The 22,871-nt window shown below is 37.1% G+C and overlaps 1 protein-coding gene across 2 annotated transcripts; it reads right to left on the bottom strand.

Moving 5' to 3' along the window:
* Nucleotides 1-230: 230 nt before the first annotated feature.
* Nucleotides 231-21,237, bottom strand: LOC139114163 (solute carrier family 23 member 1-like). 2 transcript variants are annotated; one of them, XR_011547811.1, is made up of 14 exons: nucleotides 21,158-21,237; nucleotides 18,387-18,690; nucleotides 8,934-9,091; nucleotides 7,753-7,844; nucleotides 7,236-7,297; nucleotides 5,655-5,836; nucleotides 5,245-5,365; nucleotides 4,483-4,624; nucleotides 3,962-4,215; nucleotides 3,589-3,718; nucleotides 2,856-2,999; nucleotides 2,349-2,444; nucleotides 382-1,947; nucleotides 231-266 (listed from the first exon to the last, which is right to left on the bottom strand). XR_011547811.1 is itself a non-coding variant. In XM_070675735.1 (13 exons), exons 2-13 carry the CDS (start codon nucleotides 18,678-18,680, stop codon nucleotides 1,781-1,783), a joined length of 1,842 nt encoding a protein of 613 aa, XP_070531836.1. In that variant the 5' UTR covers nucleotides 18,681-18,690; nucleotides 21,158-21,237; the 3' UTR covers nucleotides 246-1,780. The 2 variants fall into 2 exon arrangements, 1 of the variants encoding a protein (XP_070531836.1); XM_070675735.1 differs by having other exon boundaries at nucleotides 246-1,947.
* Between the last annotated feature and the right edge of the window lie 1,634 nt (nucleotides 21,238-22,871).

Raw genomic sequence — 22,871 nt, 5'->3', positions numbered from 1 at the left:
TTTTTTCTCCATTTCTCTTTCTAAGACTTAAGTACACTAGCTGTTTTATGGTTATAATGAACTAAAATTTCTTGAAATGTCTTGACAATGGCTTATCAGGTCATGTTGTTGAAAATCCCATTGCTGTTGTCGTAGGGGTACTCGTCACAATTTTGTGTTTAATCAATGAAAGAACACGCAAGCAAATTGGCGTCAATCCCATTATAACAGATAATAGACAAGCAAACTAAAGTATTTTTCTCATGTAACTTTATTCGATACGTGAACTTAATGTATATCAATTTAAAGATCATTAAGCTGTATCTTTTGGCTAATTATTTAGGACTTTTTTGTAGTTTCCCTACTCTGTCAGCATTGATCCCCTAGACTATAATTTAATGCCAAGTATTTAGCATATCAGCACAACGTATATGAGTATAATTTCCATTGTTATTGTTGAAATTGTATTCAAGTCCGGACTAGAATTCATTTGTAAACAATAAACAATGATCACTACACACGCACAAGCTGTGTTGACAAAAAGAACACACGAAATTTCAGCATAACAAACGGATTAGGGTCAGACACGGTAGTTGATATGCAGAAGCAGAATTCCGAAAAACTTGCCACAAGTTTTATGTTCCTTCAACACAGCGATGAAGTAATTAATCCAGTAAGTTTTATTAAATAATGTAAGGTTTTATTTTTAAGAAATACAAACTACTTCGATTGATTGGAGAAAATATAACTTCGGTTTTTAGCTTATTATTTTATGCTTCTTTGTATAATAAATGATTGTAGAAAAACGGATATACATAGACAGCGTCTGCATATTAGAACAGGTTCTTTCTCTTACCCGTAATTAGGAATAGATTTCTGAATAAACTTGATCAAAGTTGACAAAACAGGCTATATACGTTGAAGATACTAAGATAAAATATTACTGAAAGTAGCTTAGCATTTTATAGTGACCAATTTGCATATGGAACTAACTTTGCAAATTTGGGACTCATTACTGGAAGGACATGGCAAAAGTCTATGAATCGTAGTATGTACATTAAGAGACAAGTGTATCGTATATGTGCATTATGTTTTGCATTTTTATGCCAACTAATTCATAATTCACATATCTAATGGGCTTTAACAGTTTTGAATATAAAGCTAGAAAGACTTGACCTTGACCAACAAGCAATTTTAACACTTGCTATATAAACTGGTGATACAAGGACGTGATACAATGACAAAAATCAAATCAACTGAATATTTTTTTTCGAGTTAATACAACATTGTATACTTTATATGGCGTTTAAAATTAATCTGTGGTGAATATTGCTACAATGTTGATCATAGAAGTTTCAATGAAGTTTAAAACTTGTGGGAAAAGTTTCAATTTACAGACAACAGCTAGAATACTGAAGCAAGTTAACATTTTCAGTTCATGTCTGCTTATTCTTATATTGATATGATGTCCTACTAATCAAAGTCTGCCATCTTCCCTAAGCCAACTGTGGGATGTGTCATCGTTAATTGTCTCGGGAGGGACAATGGTTGAGTTGGGATACTATATGAATGATAGTCTTGTTCACTAGTTCTTTAAATGTGCAAAATGTACTAAATGAATATTCGATCGACATAAGGCATTACACGTAATCTTCCACATAAAGTCTGAATGAAACTTAATTGATTGAAAAAGCTAATAATAAGATTAATGATAAAAGAAGTTAATGTCAGGTAATATTGTGAAAAATTTGGAATACAATAACATGTTGCTCTTCTTTCAGAGATCACTGTCGCCGCTGAGCTATTCACGTTTGTCCAGGAATCCCGGACAGATTGGAATATAGCGAGACCATTTCCATCCACGTATCTTGGATGTACACCATGGCAGGTCATAGCATCTTTCACGGTCATTGCGTTTCGATGTCTTATCAGCATGGAAGCGAATTAATCCTCTATCTTCGGCTGTGCCTGGTAGATGACACATACAATAATATCAGCCTTATTAAATTCCTACAATTCCTATATCTGAATTAAGTAAGCTACAAAGATATAACTCACCTTATCTAGGTTTTAATTCTGTGAAAAATGTATTTTTCTTGTTGTCGTAGTAAGTCACAATACTGATTTTCCGTGTGTTATGACTGATCCGGAAAAATCGTTCACGATACACAAAAATATCACACAAACGATATTCTCCTTTAAAACAATGGTTAAGTTCATTTTTAAACTGTTTATGTATTATCCGGCGAAACAGTATCAATGACGTTGACGAGGGAATGGAGTGCTATAGAGATGGGCCGAGATAAATAGAAAGGGGATATATAGAGAAGTGCAGTGGAGGACTTGAAGCACAACGTAAGGTATCTTACCTGGTATTGTATTGTCGAGGAAGAATCCGACAATACCAGCCACAAACATTCCAGTGGTCAAGAGAACCATCAAAACGTCGTCAGCTTCAGCGTTTCCTGTGTAGAAATATCAAATGATTGTGGCAAGAAAACAAATCACATTTACGAATAATAAAAGAGATGGCAAATTAAAACAGGAATTTTTGTTCTTTTAGGCTCACAGATAAATTTCATACCACAGAAGCACGGCTAAAACGACGAATGCCCTTGTTATCAGTGAATGTAAGGTGACGTAATTGGCATGCTGTGTGCATGTATTATTGTATTATATATGGAGATCATCGTGTTGTGTACACTACTACATTGACTTAACAAGTAGACATCATACCTCGACAGATCACTTTCATTTATTTCGTTGTCAGTAATACAATTGTCAATTTTCCCTGTAGTTAAAACATTTTATGCACCTCCAAAACATTAGTAACCATCTGTACAAACAAGCCATGATGAAAGCCAGGGTATATTTACCAGTATTTATAGCGTCCGGGTTTTCGCTGATCCAATTCGGCACCATCAGGCCGCAGAACACCGACAGTCCGAAGACACACAGACTCCTCGATGCATTCATATTGACGAATTGTACATTCGACACACCAACAGAGATTATCATACCTAAGAAGAGAAAATTGTTGTGCTAGATATTTATAGGATTTGACTTATATTTTAATTGATAGAAAGGAGAGTTGTAACTTTGTCCCTTAACGTAGTATGTGATTGTCATCTGTTAACACTTTCATGATTTCTTTTGCAGTATTACTTGATATATAAATATAATGAGACGTGCTACAGATATTGATCTGATAAATATATAATTGCCCAATGAAGAATTGAATAGTGTCAAGTTAATAAACAGCTCATTTGCATATCAAATGAAGTTTTGTAATTAATGACTCCGAGAGTACTGTGCGAAAGTTGATGAAAACTGCTACGTATCATGATCTGACAGATATCTGATTGTTCTGTGAAGCGTACTACTATGTAATTAACCTGTCGTAAACCATTTGAACACATTCACTTCACGTCTGGGTTTTAACTGGAACAGTAAGCGAGGTCTTTCCGCACTACCAGAGTGTGATAACATAAAATGAATCCTTTTTATTTAACTAGCTTATCCAACTCGAATCTTCTATGGAGAGACAACACGAAATGTTGAACTTTTGCATTACACGAATGAAAATTAAAAAGATATTAGGTAAATTACTGAAGACGGCTATGAGGGCGCCACCAATGATTGGAAGAGGCAGTGTGGCCAATACAGCTCCAAATTTCCCGAAGACAGCACAGATGAATAGTAACAATGAGGTCCATTGCATCACACGACGACTTCCTACCTGGAAGAATAATCTTTTATCAGTTATTTACTGTTTTTGTTGTGGCTAAGCGATGGGATAGTAACGCTGCAAATGACAAATTCGTCATATCAACTTCGATACCTTCAGTGTGGTTTTCGTATTTATAGTTTTAATACGTAAGCTAGGGTACGTTCCTTTTTCAATATAAGACCTATTTAGGCGGTAAGTGTTTGTGGAAGACCAGAGTCTAAAGATTGCGATATTTAACAAATATTTCCTTGCCTTAGTTATTGCAATAGCTCCGATGTTTTCAGAATACGAAGTTGGCCCAAGTCCAGAACCCCAGATACCAGCCAAGAAACAGCAGAATCCTTCCATGCAAATCCCGCGGTTTACCGCGTGAGGTGGCGGAGGGGGAGCGCCGCTGAAACGTGCGCATGCGTGGTAATCACCAACTGACTCGACGATGCTTGCAAGGATGCCGCAGAACATTCCCAGAACTAGTGGAAGACTCACTCTCGGAGTTCCCCATTGACCTAGTGACAAAGCAATGGTAATAAATCTACATTGCTCACGATTGCATAAAAATAAATCCATTATTTTACCAAAAAGTGCGGTTCTTTGCCGATTTTTTTCCGGCTTCGTCGAAGTTGAGCTTAGAAAAATAGCTTTTCATATCGAAAAGTGATATAAAACCATAATTCATACATGCATGGTGAAAAGATATACTAACCTGGAAGAGGAAATAGCCGTATGTTGTGGGTTCGAATCCGATTGAAAACTATCCGAAAAGATATACTAACCTGGAAGAGGAAATAGCACCCAGGGTGCTTCTCTAACAGCTGAAGTCTTCAGATCGGTTCTTACCGCACTTCCTTCTGGGAATACTTCAGTTATAGTCAATATATAACAGGTTAACCAGGCCAAGCATATGCCGAGAATTACCTGGAGATAACAAGTAAAGGAGTCTATGCAAATACCAGGATGTCGAAAATACGAATTTCCAGCTCATAATCAAAAATGCTTTTGCGTTCGCGTGATTCATGTGGAAAGACTAGATGTGGAAGTTAAATTTCACTCGATATTATGAGAAGCCATCAGCTTTCGTACCAGTTTAACTCAAAAAAACTTTTATATATCAGCTCGGTACATACTAGTATCATATCTATGATTTTGTCATAAAACTTGTGTCGACAGGGCTGTGCGATGGTAGAAAATTATTATTAGATATCAGGCCTGGTAGCGAATATGCACCCTAGTGTCTCAAATGAATGCTCCGTTAAAATGGCAAAACTTGATAAAATTAATAATACTGATTTAGGACGTGACCCACACCTTCCGATCGGGTACAGTATGTAATATATGTGGAGAAAGGAAGCCAGCCCTATAAGTGTCAATTGAAAGAAATTTAGTTACGGAGACAGGCAGACCGACTCGGCTTAATACATATACATGGAATGACAGAAAGGCAGGCAGAGACATCACGGAGCTGAATTGAAAGGCTCAAGGGTAAGACGATCCAATGGCCTTGGTTTGCACAGCAAGGCGCCGTCTATCAGACTTACCGGGAAAAATTCAAAAATTTTCAACCACTGGAAATGACAGCGTTGTTGTTTTGACCACGCTGGAATCGGCAATGGCACTTTACGGAGATATTGTGAAAACAACACTATCAAAGCAACCGTTCTGTGAAATGACGATATCATTATGTAAATAGAAGACCAAACAATACGCATTACAAAATAACATATTAAAAGTATGATTGCGCCTTAGTTTTGATCGCCAAACAAATTTAAAAGTTCCTTCTCAAGGTAGCCCTATAGTATTCTTAACGTCAAGGAAAGTGTTTTTGAAGATATACAAGTCCTGCGCATTTAGTGGTAGGAAAAGCAGAATTTATAAAGTTAAACAAAATTTAAATTCTTGAATAAAAACATCGCAAGAAAAGCTTTCACAAGAATATTAACTGACTTACAGAAAGGCAATGCCCCAGTGGCCGCTGGCAAATAATGCTGCAATGTCATACATTCCAAGACCAATCATCACGATGATAGGTGCTACCGTCAAGGGCCCAATGAATCGCAACAACAGACCAATCGCTCCAGATATACCCAGTAAGAACTCGAAAGCAGACGCCACCATCAAGGCACCTTGCACCTGCAAGAGAATATGAGCTTATGAGGGAAGTGTTTTCCTAGGGGAGCTAATGGCTGGATGCATATCTGTATGTACACAGATATATACATACATTATATATATATATATATATATATATATATATATATATATATATATATATATATATATATATATATATATATATATATATATATATATATATATATATATATATAATATGATATATATGCACCCATCCATCCAGTTATCTATGCATCCATGCATAGATACCTGGATGGATGGGTGCATATATATCATATAAATATATATATGGAAAATATATTGTTCATAGTTCCAAGAATCAAAGGAGAATAGTGAAATACAGTCACTTTGGAACGGTCTTCTTGAAACAGTTGCGACGTTTCGATCTGACTACAATGGAGCTTGATCACGCAATGATGTTAATTATTCAGCGTTAATATGTCTCTGTAGCTGGCGGAATAATATGTCCGTAAATTGTTGGTAATTGGTACGAGGAGTGGGCACTTGACATACCCACTAATAAGAACAGAAGTCCAGCTAAGAATTCAAATATAAACCATGATTGCAATCCAGCTACCCGCATCTCAGTTGGCCTACCATACATAAGTGGGTTATCGGAACAGCTGTTCAGGGTATTCCAGTCATATGGCGTTAGCTTGTACCACCAACCTAGCAATACCATGCGCAGTATCCTGGTGCATCCCAAAGACAAAACACCGAAGGAAAAACTATGTAGTACAATATATACCACATCACCTGTGACCAGTACAGTAGTCACACATACATTGGAGAGTCAAAACGTCCATTGTGTGTCCGCTTTAAAGAACACACCAACAGGAAAAAGACTACTGGTATTGGGGAACACTGCAACGCTACTGGTCATAGCGTTTCCTGGCATAATACCAAGGTCCTAGCCAGGGAACAGGACTGGTTGAAACGTAAAGTAAAAGAAGCCATCTACATAAAACAACGAAGGCCAATCATGAATAGGGACCAAGGATACCAATTATCAACAATTTATATATATAACAATAACAATATATATATCTAACATATATATATATATATATATATATATATATATATATATATATAACAATAACAATATATATATATATATATATATATATATATATATATATATATATATATATATATATATATATATATATATATATATATATATTATGATATATGTGCACCCGTCCATCCAGTTATCTATGCATCCATGCACACGTCCGCACAAACGCACACGCACACATATATATTTATATAATATATATAGAGAGAGAGAGAGAGAGAGAGAGAGAGAGAGAGAGAGAGAGAATTGCAAACAGATAGTCAGACTAATAGACAGAAGATTACGAAGGCCTGTATTATTTTGAATCATCTTTACCTCCCTCATTCTATCTTTCCAGTCGACTTCAGTCCCATTAACACTGAAATTGCTGTTTAAATCTGAAATGGGAATACAATAGGAATATTTCTTTGCGAATTCATGAAACAAAAATCATCTGCGCAGCAAAATAGGCTGCTGGGAAGTTCCTGTTAGACAACAATATGCTGTCACAGATCACAGAAAAACACATTGCATGAATGTTTGCTAATATCAATTTGCTTTCTTTAAATTTCAACAAGCTTTAGCAGACTTCGGCATCAGAAATACTTTGTTTTCTAGAACAAAGATAACGCAAGCAGAAAGCTACCTTTGGTTTGTAACTTAATCTAGCTCTTGGTTATTTGAGTTCTCATCTTCGCCAATTATATGGATAGTTTGAATCATGATGAATAAATTATTAAGTCTCTCATTATCTGATTATGGGCAAAAAGATTATGACGAAAATAAGTTGGAGGGGCGTAGCCTAGTTCCAGCTTAGAAATAGGCTGCCTACTTTTATGAATATATAACTCACCCAAATCTGTCTGACATTTCCACTGTGGCAATGATAAAAATACCAATGCTGGGAAATATAAACTCGGAGACGGTCCTTGCAAAATGGGCAGTCTGTGTAAATATAACACATATGGCACACGTCAATTTCATTTTGTACACTAAGAGACCTTATGTGAGTACTGCATGTTTAATATCACCAAAAAGTCAAAAAGAGCGACTTAATGATGCATGTTAATGTGTCATCATTAATGTGTTTTGTCGTAGTTCATGCTTGTCATATTTGATATTAACATATAACTTACTTAATTTGTTTAAAAGCAATTTTAGACGGAGAAAAAATACATTTTCACATGCTGTGGAGAACAGATCAGAGCGTGGGCGATGTTTAACAGAACGAAAACGGTTCAAAAATGTCTAGCATCATAGCAACTACAGGTTGGACTTTCAACCGATTTAAGTTAAGATCTTCTCATAGTCTAACGCTTGACTAGTCAGCCTTCACAGACTATAATGTCCACGTGTTAATTATGATACACTAAATCCCTTTCGCGTGAGTACAGTAGCCTTCAGTGTGCAACAGTAAGTGTGTGTTTGAACACATATTCGATTCGTACTTCCTATTCACGTCACTTGGTGTAAATCATTGAGTAACGATAACAGAGAAAGCACAGATAAACTGATGTCGAGAAGCCAAATACTATGTATTTGAGCATGCTTTTGCCATAACATCAAGCAAATAGCAGATGCTATGAGATTTTGTTAGAATAAACGCTAGGAGCGAGGCGAAGTCTCCATTGGAAATTGTTCAACAATGATAAGGCCAAAGATAAGGCCAAACTTAGTAAATCCTAACCGTGCCGGTAAGAGGTTAAAACGATAACAATTTATACAAAGTTAATTTGCCTTTGTTCGGAAGTTTTCTGATATACACTCACATTCTTGTAACTGTATGGTTCTAGGTACCGATTAACATCAACACATATTTCAGTGGTTATGATATGATTGCAGTAAATAGGTATTTTGTTGTAATGTAAAATCCATGCAGTGGTTTTGCAATGACAAAATCGCCTGCGAAAGAAAATTTCGCAAGAAGTAGTCGTGTTTTGTTTTCTAGAAATATCTACCGAAAGTTCACCCGGACAAATGAAATTTCTGAGCTTTTAACTAATGTCTCCAACATATCCTACAGCTTAAACATACCTCACCCCAAACGTGGTCTGAAGAAAAGTTGCAAAGGAGGCCATGAGTACAGCCGTGCTGAAGATTTGACCTGTGATGATGACGTCATCTTGGACGCAAAGCATACTGGCTGCCAGAAATGGCATGGTTATCACACCGCCAAACATGGACATTTGTTGCTATGAAAAGAATAAAGCGATAATTCAATATAAGTTACCGTGCAATGATCAACCTGAAAGGCACGTGGAAAACTCTATGAAAAAATATCAGAAATAACGCCCTCTTGAAAGTCTTGCCACTGATCACTTTATTTTCTCCTTGCGAAATATGATATTGACTAGCCGTGTCAGCATATTTTTCACATTCTGTCATGATAGAAAGGCAAATAGTTACGAAGATGCGTTCTGCAGTATCTCATTTTCATGCCTGTAGTTGGGTCTTACGAACCGTAAACCCCTAAATATCGAAGAAATATATAAAAATATTCTAAAAACCGCATTAAGGTAGTTTGCGCCTCGAAACTTAACCCTTCTCTCCTTATCTCCTTAGCCTGCAAATTTATCTGTAGATAGGCCGGGGTCACCTTCTGCCATGTGTACATGAACTGAGTAATTGTATGGGGGATAGGCCTGGGGCATCTTATTTGCATATGTCATAATATTTGCATGAAGATAGGCCAGGGACGTCGTCCAGTTGAAGGTCTGCGTTTCTCTAAAGCTCTTCTGCTGAAGCAGGATTGTGTCGGAATAACACGACATTTTGTCTAGGAAAATATGACATGTGGCCTTTCTAAGGAACTTGACAGAAATTACAAGGGGGGGGGGGGGTGTTTTTCAAATGGACACTGCGCGAAAATAGTGACCCTTCAAAAGTGTCTGCAAGAAAATAAGTGACCCTCCCAAATTTTCATGCGCAAAATACAATGACCTTCCCTATATGTTAAAGTCCGTATCAATAATGTCATAATTGACATATAATTTCTCATTTGACCTTTGAAGTTTCAAAGAATACTTTTAACAGCTACAAATAATGACTTGGGTGAAATTCAAATATCATATTTGTCGTGCATATCTGGTACCTCAATCACCATATTCTCATCACGTTCATTTATATCAATTGTCAAACATTTATAAACGCACAGATTAAGCTAGTTTTATACGTGAAAAAATTATTCATGGTTCCTCACAGAATACAATGTAAAGTGAATCATCATTTCGGTAAAATTACAATATCAAGTTTGTTGTACACTCATGCACCTGTAACCATCCTTGTCTAATCTAGTACATTAATATTAATTATCCAGTGTCTATAAATACACTGATTAACTAGTTTTTTAGTTGTAAACACCCTATCTTTACCACGTAGATTAATATCAATCATCAAAACATCTATGAATGTAGAGATATTGCCAGTTTTATGTTGGAAAAAATGTCAATACTTTTCTCATACTCTACCATATCAGTATTTTTGAAGGAATCCAGAACTTTTATTTCTTGTGCACAAATGTATTTTTTACCTCTCACTCCAAGCAAAGTATATTTACATAAATTATCAAACACATATAGATGTACAGACATAGCTTGTTTTGCAGGTAAAGTATTATTAGTTTACTCAATAGAATTTAATGTAGTATGATTATATATACTTAGGTGAAGCACTGTATCGACCACATTTTACTTGCTTATGGTTGCTGTAAATGAACAAAAAATTATGACCCTCCCAAGAAGACATGCGTGAAATTTCAACACCCTTCTAAAATACTTGATCAAAAAATACCGACCATACTAAAAAAACCAAACCACCATAACTACCCCCATGTAATTTGTGTCCAGTCACTAACACACAGCCTTGGAACTTTATCGAGGCGACACATAGTAAGCTACTTAGTCATTTTAAATGGTATGATAAGATTTTAGATAACGGCTTTCATTTGGCTGATATAAAACAACAAGGTTGTGTCGATCAACGAACTTGCTTTCATATCCCTGATTACGGATACAGGCCGTATACTATTAACATTTTCCCCCTGCAAAACAAGATATGTAGTATATGTTTAATAATTTTATGTAAATATACTTTGCTTGAAGAAAGAGGTAAAAATGCATATGTATACAAGAAATTTGACGTTCTGATTTCATCGAAAATGTTGATTCACTATGCATGTATCCTACGAGAAAACTTTGAACACATTTTTTACGATATAAAACAGGCAATATTTATTCATTTATAGACATTTGCTAATTGATGTAACTGTATTTGATTGGAATAGGATGGTTGCAAGTGCATTTGTGTACAAGAAATTTAATTTTAGAATTTCACCGAAAATAGGGATCCACTATTCACAGCAGTCTAATAGTATAAGGAAACCATATATATTTTCCCAAAATAGAATGAATAATATACATGCATTTATAGATTATAATACGTACGTTGATCATACGTGTTGAATCGCTATACATGCGAGTCAATGAGAAAACTTTGAACTTTTTTATGAAAGCTAGCAATATCTGTGCATTTTATATGTTGGATAATTGATATACATGTACATAATTATAATAGGTTGGATATAAGTGTATATGTGTGCAAGAAATTTGATTTATGAATGTCACTGAAATTGTTGATTCACTATAATATAAGCTCACATGACTGTCTATTAGAAAATAAGGAACATCTTTTTTAAGTACCAAAATAACTTGACCAGTGCTTTTATAAGTGGTGGACTCTTGATAAAAAAGTACTTGGTCAGAATAGGGTGTTTTACAGTGCTGACATGAACAACAAACATGATATTGGAATTTCGCCCAAAAATGCTTATTCACTTTTATCCCCTGCAAACGCTGTCAATGCTTGACAAGGCCCCTCATCACTGGTAGTGATGCTGTGCCCCGGCCAGCTACAACACCAGCAAAATTAAGGAATACCCAACTCATGTCTTTGTGGGAGAAATGGGCCACCAAATGGGTGACCATTTACTGAGAAACTGTAACTGTAAAATACATCAAACAGGCCACTAATTGATGACACGCAAACATAATACAAAACGTGTGACCTTACAATAACTAACCTACTTACACTTGTGATAAAATTAAAGTTGTAAAAAGATGAGATACATCAATTAGGCCACAAAATTGGTGACCAATAAACTGACACACAAACAAATTTCCTTACAATGATTAACATGATGATAACTGAGAAATACATAAAGTGGGCCACAAAATGGGTGACCACTTAACAGTCTAACGAAGAATTCACCAACATAGGTAACTCATTTAATCATGCCCCCATCTTGTGGGGCCCAAACACGCCACAAGACACACCTTGTGTCGGCCCCACACGAAGAAAGTCCACGTCACTGCAGCCCCTGCGAACAGTGACTTGTCTTGATTGCTACGTTGACCCGTGCCGTGTTGAGAAACTGGCAAATGAACTGTGACTCATGCATGTTTCACAGATGTATGCAAAATTTATACTGGCACAGCACCAGATTCTAACTAGCAATAACTTAGGCATCCTACTTATATAATGTGCTTGGCTACGCTACTACCTTCTGTTTTATTGCAGCAATAGAGGTAAATCCATAACAATTGTAAAGTCTGTAAACTACGTTTTGTACTTTATCTACAAACGAGTCTTGTTGACCCCTTCTTTGTATTACTACCTTGGGAAACGAGTCTGGTTGACCCCCCTCTTCTTATTTATTACTACCTTGGGAAACAAGGAACAAAACTCGAATTGAGTAACTGTATTTCCTACTGTGGCTAAACACAAACCAAAGAGAGACTTGCCCTAAATAAACAGAGATTAAAACACCCTTTTGAAGGGAAAAATTCTCTCTGAAAAAGCCTAGTCAATCACATGGAATCACAATGCATGGAATGCAAAGATAGTAAAAATAATTGTTAGCAATGTGAAATGGAATCTGCTAATCTGGAGGAAGCGCATAGTGTGAACCTAAAAACTTCCTGTACTTTATAAAAATATTTCTAACCAGCTTCCTCCCCACCCTACAAAGCATACTTGCTCCTTATATGTTGTCACTTGAACATTTTTCGGGACATCAGATAATAAGCCAGAATGGCACAACTTACTGCAGCCCCTGCGAACAGTTACTATGCTAAACTTGGCCTTAAACTGATGAATATATATATACTTGTTTCACAACTTAACTGACTGTACCCAACGGCCATTTAGGCAAATAGACTTCATACGTCTAGAACCTCTGGATGATTGCTGGAGAGCCTGTTTTTAAAGTAGCAGTAATGCACTCATATTGATAAAGGAAGTTTAAAAAAATGTCACACTGCCAAACCAGAAAACACAGCTGATTTCCCGATAAATTGACTCTACTTGAAAGGGGAAGCTGGCTTACAACATTTGACTCTGTACCATGCACGGCGCACATTTGCTGTACTAAATCTGGGTCTTCAACTGGCAAGTAGATTCCAAACATCTGAAACCCCTGATTGGTTATTGGAAGGCTTGCCTTTGTAAATATATGTGCAAGACATAGCAAGATAGATGAGCCACTATAACTTTGAAGTCTTATGTACAATAATACAGCTTTATATTGATCTAGAGAGGATAAACTTATATATCCTAAAGAATAACTGAAAACAAAATTATATGTCCATTTTGTAAAGTTGATGTTGATTGTTGCCTTGTAGCCCTAGTGTCTGTTGCAGGATTTGAATATGCTGAGTGGCAATGAGGTTAGCTGCCTTCTTCTTTTTGTACATTTTTTTTCATGAGCCATGCCTGTTGGTGAAAACAAAGAGAGAACTAGGCAGAAAAGGAATTCGACAGAGTCTCAATAATGTGGTTGCATTATACCTATTACATCGCAAATAGGTTGAGTGGCAGACAGAATCAAACATGGGAAAACCATTGAAGGAGCCCAGGCAGTAACATGCTGACACTGCCTCCCACATATGACAAGCGGATAAAATGACACTGCTGCTGACCCAGCCGATCCAACAATGTGGGGGAAAAACACAGCTGGGAAACAAATTCCAAAAAGGGAAGACGCTGTACCCACAGCAACACCCTACATATTGGACCAGCACAGCCAAATCCAACCATGAGGGAAATTCCACAAGGGAAAAATGCAAAGCTGAACATACAGCAACACCCAACATAGTGGACCAGCACAGCCGAATCCAACCATGAGGGGAAAACACAGCTGAAAAACACACTAAATTCCACAAAGGGAAAATGCTGTAAACACAGCAACACCCCACATTGAGAACCTGCAATGGGCTGTAAGCCCAGCAAAATCCAGCTTAATGGGAAGCAATAAGCAGGGCTGCCAAACATAATTCGCATGACTCAGTCTGACGCCACTTTGTTGCAGCAAAAGTTCGACCACAGCAATGAAATGTACAGCAAGCAAACTTTATGAAGTACAATCTTGACAAATGTGAACTGGCTGATCTTGAACACATAACTAGTAATGGTAATGAAAAAGCACACTAGTTGTAACCCAATGTTGGGCGACAAGTCTCTCGCGGACATGAAGTCCACCGCGAATTTATGATATCTCTACTACTACTGCTCTCATAAATTTGAGCTGACAGAAATTACTTCACGTAGAATCCCTCAGACTGACAGCATATAAATGCTCCAAAAGAAGTGCATACGTCATTTGCCTTAACAAACTGTTTTTACCTGTAGGTGAAAACAGGTACCATATACTTACTGTAGCCCCATTTGTGGATAAGGTAATTGTTACCTACATGGAGTGATGTCAGCGTGACTCTACATCTGCCTTTTGATTAAAAGGACCGTGCTATGGATAGTGTTCTGCAGATGTGCCTGTTGTTGATGCTGTGGTGTCTCAAGTAGGCTGTTTTGACTGTGAAGAAGCTGAGTTGAAGCCCTTGCCACTGTTGTAGAAGCTGATGACAATGATGCTGTTAACTGTCTGCTGCTGAAGACAACTACCATTGGCAGGAACCATACCTGTAACTGCTCTTTTACTTGAGGCACTGGAGCTAGCTGCCTTCTTCTGTGCTACCTTTTTGCTTCGAGCCATGGCTATGAGCTAAGAAAAGGAAAACTAGGCAGCAAAAGGAAATTACCTGAGTTCCTCTGAATACTTTACAATAAACCAAACCGTTTCAAACTTACGACAGCTGGTCACATGCTAAACTACTGCAAATCTAAGACCAAAAACTGAAATTGCAACGCTCCCTCAATCGGACATGTGCACGACTACAGGTGATGAGGAAAAGAAAAGCTCTGGTTGAGTGGTAGCAAGATCCAAGGCATGGAGAATCCACTCAGGGACGCTGCCCTGAAAATACATCCACCCCTTCCGCAGCCAAAATGTCAAAGTTGCATGCCCAGCCGGTCCCAACAATGAAGGGGCCCTACAATTGAGGGAAAAACAAGCTGAAGAACACAGCTGAATCCAACAATGTGGAAAAAAAACAACAGCGCTACAATAGCAGCTGACATTCCACCGAAGTGTAAAATGAACAAGCTGTAAAAACAGCAACAACCGACATTGGGGACCTGTAATGGGCTGTAAGCACAGCAACAAGCCGCGTGGGGAGTAGTATGTAGCAAGATTCACACACATGATTCCTGGTTTGATGCCACTCTGTCGACACTTCGACCGCACCTAAAACTTAAAAAAAAATTAAAAGATTCCAATGCTCGACAAGCGCGAAGTAAAGCACCTCGTACACCCTGATAATCCCGGCGCATACCTGGCGCGTTAAAGTGTACCCCGTCACTGTAGAATACTTGTAGCGATGACCGCCATAACCCGACATGTGACCAGAAAAACACAAAGGGATTTCCCGCCAAAGCCTCCCTCATGTTGTTGTACAGGGCGTCTACACGTGCATTGAAGTCCCGGATGTTTTCTGTACACGGGCCCCGGGCACGATGCAAAACTTAGCTTACAACTAATGATAATACTCGAACGTTGAAATGCCGATGGAGATTCTGCATGAATAAAATAATCCTATGAGCAATAGCCTCTGGTGAATCATGCACAATGCAGAGATCGTTTGTACCGTTGTCGAAAATACAAAATCTGGCGATACGTCTCTCACGTACGATGTCCTCCGAGAAAGTTACTCAGCTGGTACCCCTCACAAACACGCTTCGAACAAACAGAAAAAAAATGAGTGAGTTCCAGCGCGTATATTTTCCTAGACGGCGTATGAAAGAATGCCCAAAAAATACTACACGGATAGGGGCATTGTTTCTTGTGAAGAAAGGAATGTTATATAAATACCGTTACCATAAGTTTCATGGCAAACAACAACAGTGCTCTCTTTATAATTACATGCCAAACTGTAAATGAAGGTAAACATTATTTCTATTGTCCCTTTTCATTTTGGATAGCCATTTATACTGCAAGTAGTTAATAGAATTATTAGCTCACGTGTGTAAACACGTGGGCTAATGTCATAGCGATGTCTGTCTGTCTGTCCGTGTGTGTGTGTGTGTGTGTGTCTGTCTGTCTGTCTGTCTGTCTGTCTGTTTACACGATAACTCAAAAACGCCTGAACGGATTCAAGTCAGATTTGGTACACAGGTATTATATGCTACTTGCAAGAACTGATTAGATTTTGGTTAGTGTGGCTTGCATATTAATGAAGTTATGCAATATCGCTTTTTTCCGTACAATGGTTTCCCTATGGAGACGGTAATGACAGTGTAGACATATATCAAGAAATACTGCACCAAATTTCATGAAACTTTTCACAGATGACAATCTAAGAACATTATGATGATACTGTGAGTGTCATGTCAATTATCTTCTCATTTGCATATTTAATGAACTTCTGTTATTAGTGAGATAACTCTGAAATTCCTGCACCAAACTTGATGATACTTGCAACAAATATTGATCTGATGTATATCTAATTATACCTAGAATCATTAGACAGTTTCAAGTTAATAAATAGCTCATTTGCATATTTTATGAAGGTTTGTAATTAGTTATATAACTCCGATATAACTTCGCCAAATGTGATGAAATCTGCTGCAGATACTGATCCGACTGATATCTAACTGTAGTGTAAAGCATTTAGTAGTGTGAAATTAATTAAGGGTTCATTTGCATATTTAATGAACTTTGTAATTAGGTATAAAACTCTGAAATTACGGCAGCTAAGTCAGTGAAATTGGGTACAGATATTGTTTTGATAAATATCTAATTGTACTGAGAAGCATTTGGCAGTGTCAAGTTCACAAATAGGTCATTTGCATATTTTATGGAAGTTTTGTAATTAGTGACATAACTCCAAAATAACTGCACCAAATGTGATGAGATCTGCTGAAGATACTGATCCGACAGATATCTAATTGTGGTGTAGAGCATTTAGTTGTGTCAAGTTAATTAAAGGTTCATTTGCATATTAATGAACTTCTGTTATTAGTGAGATAACTCTGAAATTCCTGCACCAAACTTGATGATACTTGCAACAAATATTGCTCTGATGTATATCTAATTATACTTAGAAGCATTAGACAGTTTCAAGTTAATAATTAGCTCATTTGCATATTCTATGAAGTCTTATAATTAGTCATATAACTCCGAAATAACTGCATCAAATGTGATGAAAACTGCTGCACATACTGATACGACAGATATATAACTGTGTTGTAAAGCATTTAGTAGCGTAAATTTAATTAAGGGTCCATTTGCATATTTAATAAACTTTGTAATTAGGTATATAACTCTGAAATTTCGGCACCAAAATTTTGTGAAACGTTCTACAGATATTGATTTGATAAATATTTAATCGCGCTATGAATCATTGAGCAGTGTCAAGTTAATTTACGTTTTTTTTGCATATTTAATGAACTTTTTAATTAGTGACATTACTCTTAAATTACAGCATTAAATTAAATAAAACGTGCTAAAAATGTTGATCTGATGGATATCTAATTGTCCCATAAAGCATTGAGCAGTGTCCAGTTAATGAATAGCTCATTTGCATATTAAATAAAGGTTGTAATTAGTGATTAAACTCTGAGAGTACTGTGCGAAGTTGAAAAAAACCTGCTACATATAGTGATAACATATATCTCATTGTTCTGTGAAGCGCACTACTATTAATGAACCTGTTGTAAAACACGTGGGCATATTCAGTTCACATCTGGTTTATTTGTGGAATGTGATCTTTTTTCATTTAATTTATTGAAACCTTGCATAAAAGTTATTATTTGTTAAAGTTAAAAAGTGTTGGCTGGAAGTCGAACAAGTAATTGTATGTCACTTCAGAAAGATGTTATTGACATGAAATGTAACACGCGGGGGTCACTGTTTTTGCGCAAGCAAAATAGGGACGATCTTTTGTATACTCCAAAACTCTTTTAAAGGCCCGTTTTTTTGCACAGCATCATTTTGACCCCCCTGCAATTTCTGTAAAGTCTCTAAAAATAGCTCGGGTGTTTTGGACGAGTAAGAAAGTTTCGTAGAAAAATCTGATAAAAATACATTTACTTACGTACCTGAAAACCAAATAATAAACAAGCATACCATGGAGGTATGTCTTCAAGACTGTATGTCATTTCTATGTCACTCTCTTTGCTCAACTTCTTGTCATCACCTTCCTCTAATGCATCAAACTTGTCGTCTTGTGAGTTTCTATCCATCTCGTTGAGTTCTGTAGCTAGGTTTGGGTTCTTTTGATTCCCGGGACCACCGATGTCATTGTCCAGACTCTGACCTGGAGGGTATGCCTCTTTGGCCTCTGGCGCTGTGGTCAAATTACAGTCAAGACCAACACCGTCTGTGAAGTCCATGCTCTCTTGTCTGAAAATACGAGAACAGAGTAACAGCCTGCTGTTGTTGAGCAAAGTGTGAGCAAAGCAAACTCACTGTATTCTTAACACGATGGAGGTATTTCAAAATCAGAGTGGATTATTGTCCCTTCTTCTCAAGGCAATACAAAACAGAGTCTCTAATCATTTGTCATTCCGCCTCCAATGTCAACATGAACCGAAATGATGCATTAAACATCTCATTTTATCCTCGTTAGATTTGCAGGAGAAAGAAAAATCGAAACGACCGAGCTTTCTAGATCTTGATTAGATGTTGAATATGTGCTGAGATTTTGCGTGACTTATTTTGGAGGACCATAATCTCATGTTATTATCCAAGCGATGAGTCCACACATCGTTCAGAACGAACATTAGTCATGCTTATAAGCTTGACCATGCAAAGACATCACCAAATGGCCAGCAAATGATAAATAACGCAAAAAGCAAAGTCTTACGAGATCTCGCCACAACAAACTACAATATACTCAGCCTTGAACAACCAGGTAAAAATAAACTCATAAAAATAAACTCCATATCATAATTTACGTAGATTTCGCCCTTTCTATAGAGACCAATGAAGGACACCAACATTTTGAGTCAATGTATAAAATACGGTAACTTTACAACACACACAATCATTGGTTCACAAAGCAGTCGTCAAATAATTTTAATGGAAAACGATGCAGTTAATAAATTTGCAAACTTACTTTTCAGGAATAGACGATATCTATTACACAGTAGAGTCGCATAAATCAGAAAATAGATTTAGATTTAATTTTTACTGCTAAAAGCCGCAGCTCACGTATAAAATAAGACAAGGCAATGGCGACTCTCATTTTAATAGGACGCTGTAAGGCAACATACGGACCTACAGCTTACACCGCCACAGATAGTTGCGCTTTCATAGCTACCCATTTAAGAGTGTATAGACAACACAATTCCACTACGGTATTAAAACTAAAACTACCGCTTCAAGGTAAATTCTACAAAGTCTTGCAACATTTGTTCATCCATTACTATCCCGAAACCATAAGTAATGTTGACCTCTCGATCTTGCGTGGAAAACGGCGAAACGTCACCCCTTGCCTCTACATGGATTGCATGAGTCAGGGATTCGAGAGGACGGACTTCGACTTGCAACATGCCGAATTAAGCCGAAGCCCCGACCCCTGTTTTGTAGTATTACAGCCTTAAAGTCGTCGGGGGAAGTGCTTCAGACCATGAAGTCGTGAGCTCATCAACCTTTTAATTTGAAGAACTACAAAACTACCAGAACAAAAGCTTGTCGGTAGACTTGGTTCAAGTCGGTGAATCCTTTAAATATTAAAATCATTTGTAACAGTTTCTTTCGTGTGTCTTCTATTTCATACAAACGTATTTGAAGTTTGGCAGCCCAGATCAGGTTTTCGAAGCGATAGAATGATTAAGTCTGCGCATGTATGGAGTTTGTTTCAGCCGGATTCCACTCACGCGGAACACAAATCATCGCGTTCACCTCACACTTGAACACCTTCACAAATTACAGGCCTGAACCAAGTCTTTTCTAAGCTTGTCGGCAATACGCCATTGTAGCCGCAACAATGGCGACATTGTTGTGGAAGTTAACGCGAATTGTCTGTGGCTTCTCGGCTATGTGACTGAGTGCCGTACGTTGTGAATTCGAACCACATTGAAAAAAGGTTGGAAAGGTTGGTGCATGCAGATTTAATGTGGAGTAAGTATCATTTGTGCTGAATTCAAATCCAGCTTCTCTGTCATGGGACACTACGACTACATCGGGCATCATTTAACAAGTGGTATAGCCAAAAACTGATGACGTCAAATCGCCGTACACAAAACACATACGCCTTGCAATTATGGCACTGTGTATTGTGTATGGCGATTTGACGCCATCAGTTTGTGGCTATACCGCTTGTAAAATGGTGCCCTACATCGAATCAGAGGGAAGTCCGATATCTCTTTTCAGCAGCGGTTCGCTGTCACGTAAGGTCTACGTCACAAATTCTGGTCACGGGTTTGTAGTTTGGTAGGCCAAAGCCAGACCAGTCAGTCCCTCTCCACACATCCACCGTAGAGACATATATGGCGAGACATGTGTGGCCTTATAAGTTCGCACTATTCAAAAGCTAAAGCCTCATTTTGTTTTCCAGTAGTCGAGTGGGACACAACATTCCATTCGTCGTCTGTACAAAGACCATAATCACAAAAACGTAATATTGACTGTTTACTAAGTACATTACGAGACACAATCAACAGAAGATAGAAACAAGGATCTCTGAAAAGTACAGGGGAAAGATAACATATTGCTAAGGCTAGTTGCACCATTGCGATCAAGAGATTACACCGAAATACAATTTATTCAAAAGTGTTTTTCATTATATTTGTTCCGTGTCGCCCTTTTGGTAAACTGTATCGAAAATATCTGCAAAAAAATGCGGCAAAATGTAGTTTGGACTCACCGGTAGATTTGCGTCCTAGCTGTTGAGCCGATGACACAGCTCTTTTCTTACTGTTGAGGTCGGGTCGGTAAACAAAACAGCTGAAGGGTAACGTGGTGAATGTATATACCTATAATATATGTATTTATGTCAGTACGTGAATTGCGTCAGCGCATCGAGGTACCCTCATGTGACGGTAGCATTCTTTACGTGAACAAGGAACGCATAAACTTTGACTTTCCAGAATCTATCTTTCAGTGCGTTGTATGGAAAATGCAAATAAAAACGTATTTCAAACTTAACTAAAGAAATGGAGACTTTTGATTTCAATCACAAAAAATCACGTTTTACTTATGTCATTGAAAAGCTTAATGATAGAGTTCAGAAAAAGGTGAGAGGCACAGCTACACCCGTGCATGCAACATGGCAGGAGGTTTTTAACTTTTATTGATAACAAGAAATCGTTCACAACAGGTAACCACATAAATGCAACAGAAAGCGACACAGAATGGTTTCTCCAGGTGAACTCGTTGACAATCTTCGAGTCGCTGGTAGTGCTCTTTCAAAAGTGACAGTTGTCGAACACACACACACACACACACACACACACACACACACACACACACACACACATATATATATATATATATATATATATATATATATATATATATATATATATATATATATATATATATATATATATATATATATATATATATATATATATATACACCTTTTGGTACAGATATTAGCAAATTTGTATTAAATTTGGATCTGTTGTATCCCCTGTTTTTTAGTTTTAAACAGTGTTTGGCAAGGAGGCATTCTCTTACCACGTTCGTGTAATGTATATATTGATGAGCTGAGCTGTCGTTTGTGAACTTGTAAAATTGGTTGTTTATTTGGTGGTAGAATTTTAAATCATGTTTGCTTTTGGTACAGATATTAGCAAATTTGTATTAAATTTGGATCTGTTGTATCCCCTGTTTTTTAGTTTTAAACAGTGTTTGGCAAGGAGGCATTCTCTTACCACGTTCGTGTAATGTATATATTGATGAGCTGAGCTGTCGTTTGTGAACTTGTAAAATTGGTTGTTTATTTGGTGGTAGAATTTTAAATCATGTTTGCTATGCTGATGATCATTTTTAGTCCTTCAAGCAAAGGCTTGCAGAAACTAATCTAGATCTGTGAGATCTATGCTAGTGAGAACGGTATTTTGTATATAGAAAAAAACTCTCTGTATGATGATTATTCCGAGTGGTCTGAATGTGCCCGTTGTTCATCTAAATGGGTTGAATCTCACTTTTGTAAATTCATACAAGTATCTTGGTGTTTTTATTCTAAGTAGTTCTGTGGATGACGATGATATCAGCAGACAAGTTCGTTTACGTTATATCCGTGGCAACTTTCTTTTCAGAAAATTTGCATATTGCTCTAGTCAAGTTAAAGTTAAGTTATTCAAGTCTTTCTGTACAAATTTATATTGTTGTCATCTTTGGTCAAGTTTTAAATTAAGTTCATACAGCAAAATTCGTGTTCCATACAACAACCGTTTTAGACGGCTTTTTAATCTCTCTAGGCGATGTAATGTTAGTAGTATGTTTGTTACGTTCTCTGTGTTATCATTTGGCGAGTTAATGCGTGTGTTCATAATTTTATCAGTATAATACAACAATGCACAAATTTTTACGTCAAGAATATTTATAATTGTACATATATAGATTCTTATCAG

Source organism: Ptychodera flava, chromosome 2 (genome assembly GCF_041260155.1).
Source record: "Ptychodera flava strain L36383 chromosome 2, AS_Pfla_20210202, whole genome shotgun sequence".
NCBI lineage: Eukaryota > Metazoa > Hemichordata > Enteropneusta > Ptychoderidae > Ptychodera > Ptychodera flava.
The sequence above is the reverse complement of the archived record's forward strand: the minus strand, read 5'-3'. Positions and strand labels throughout refer to the sequence as shown.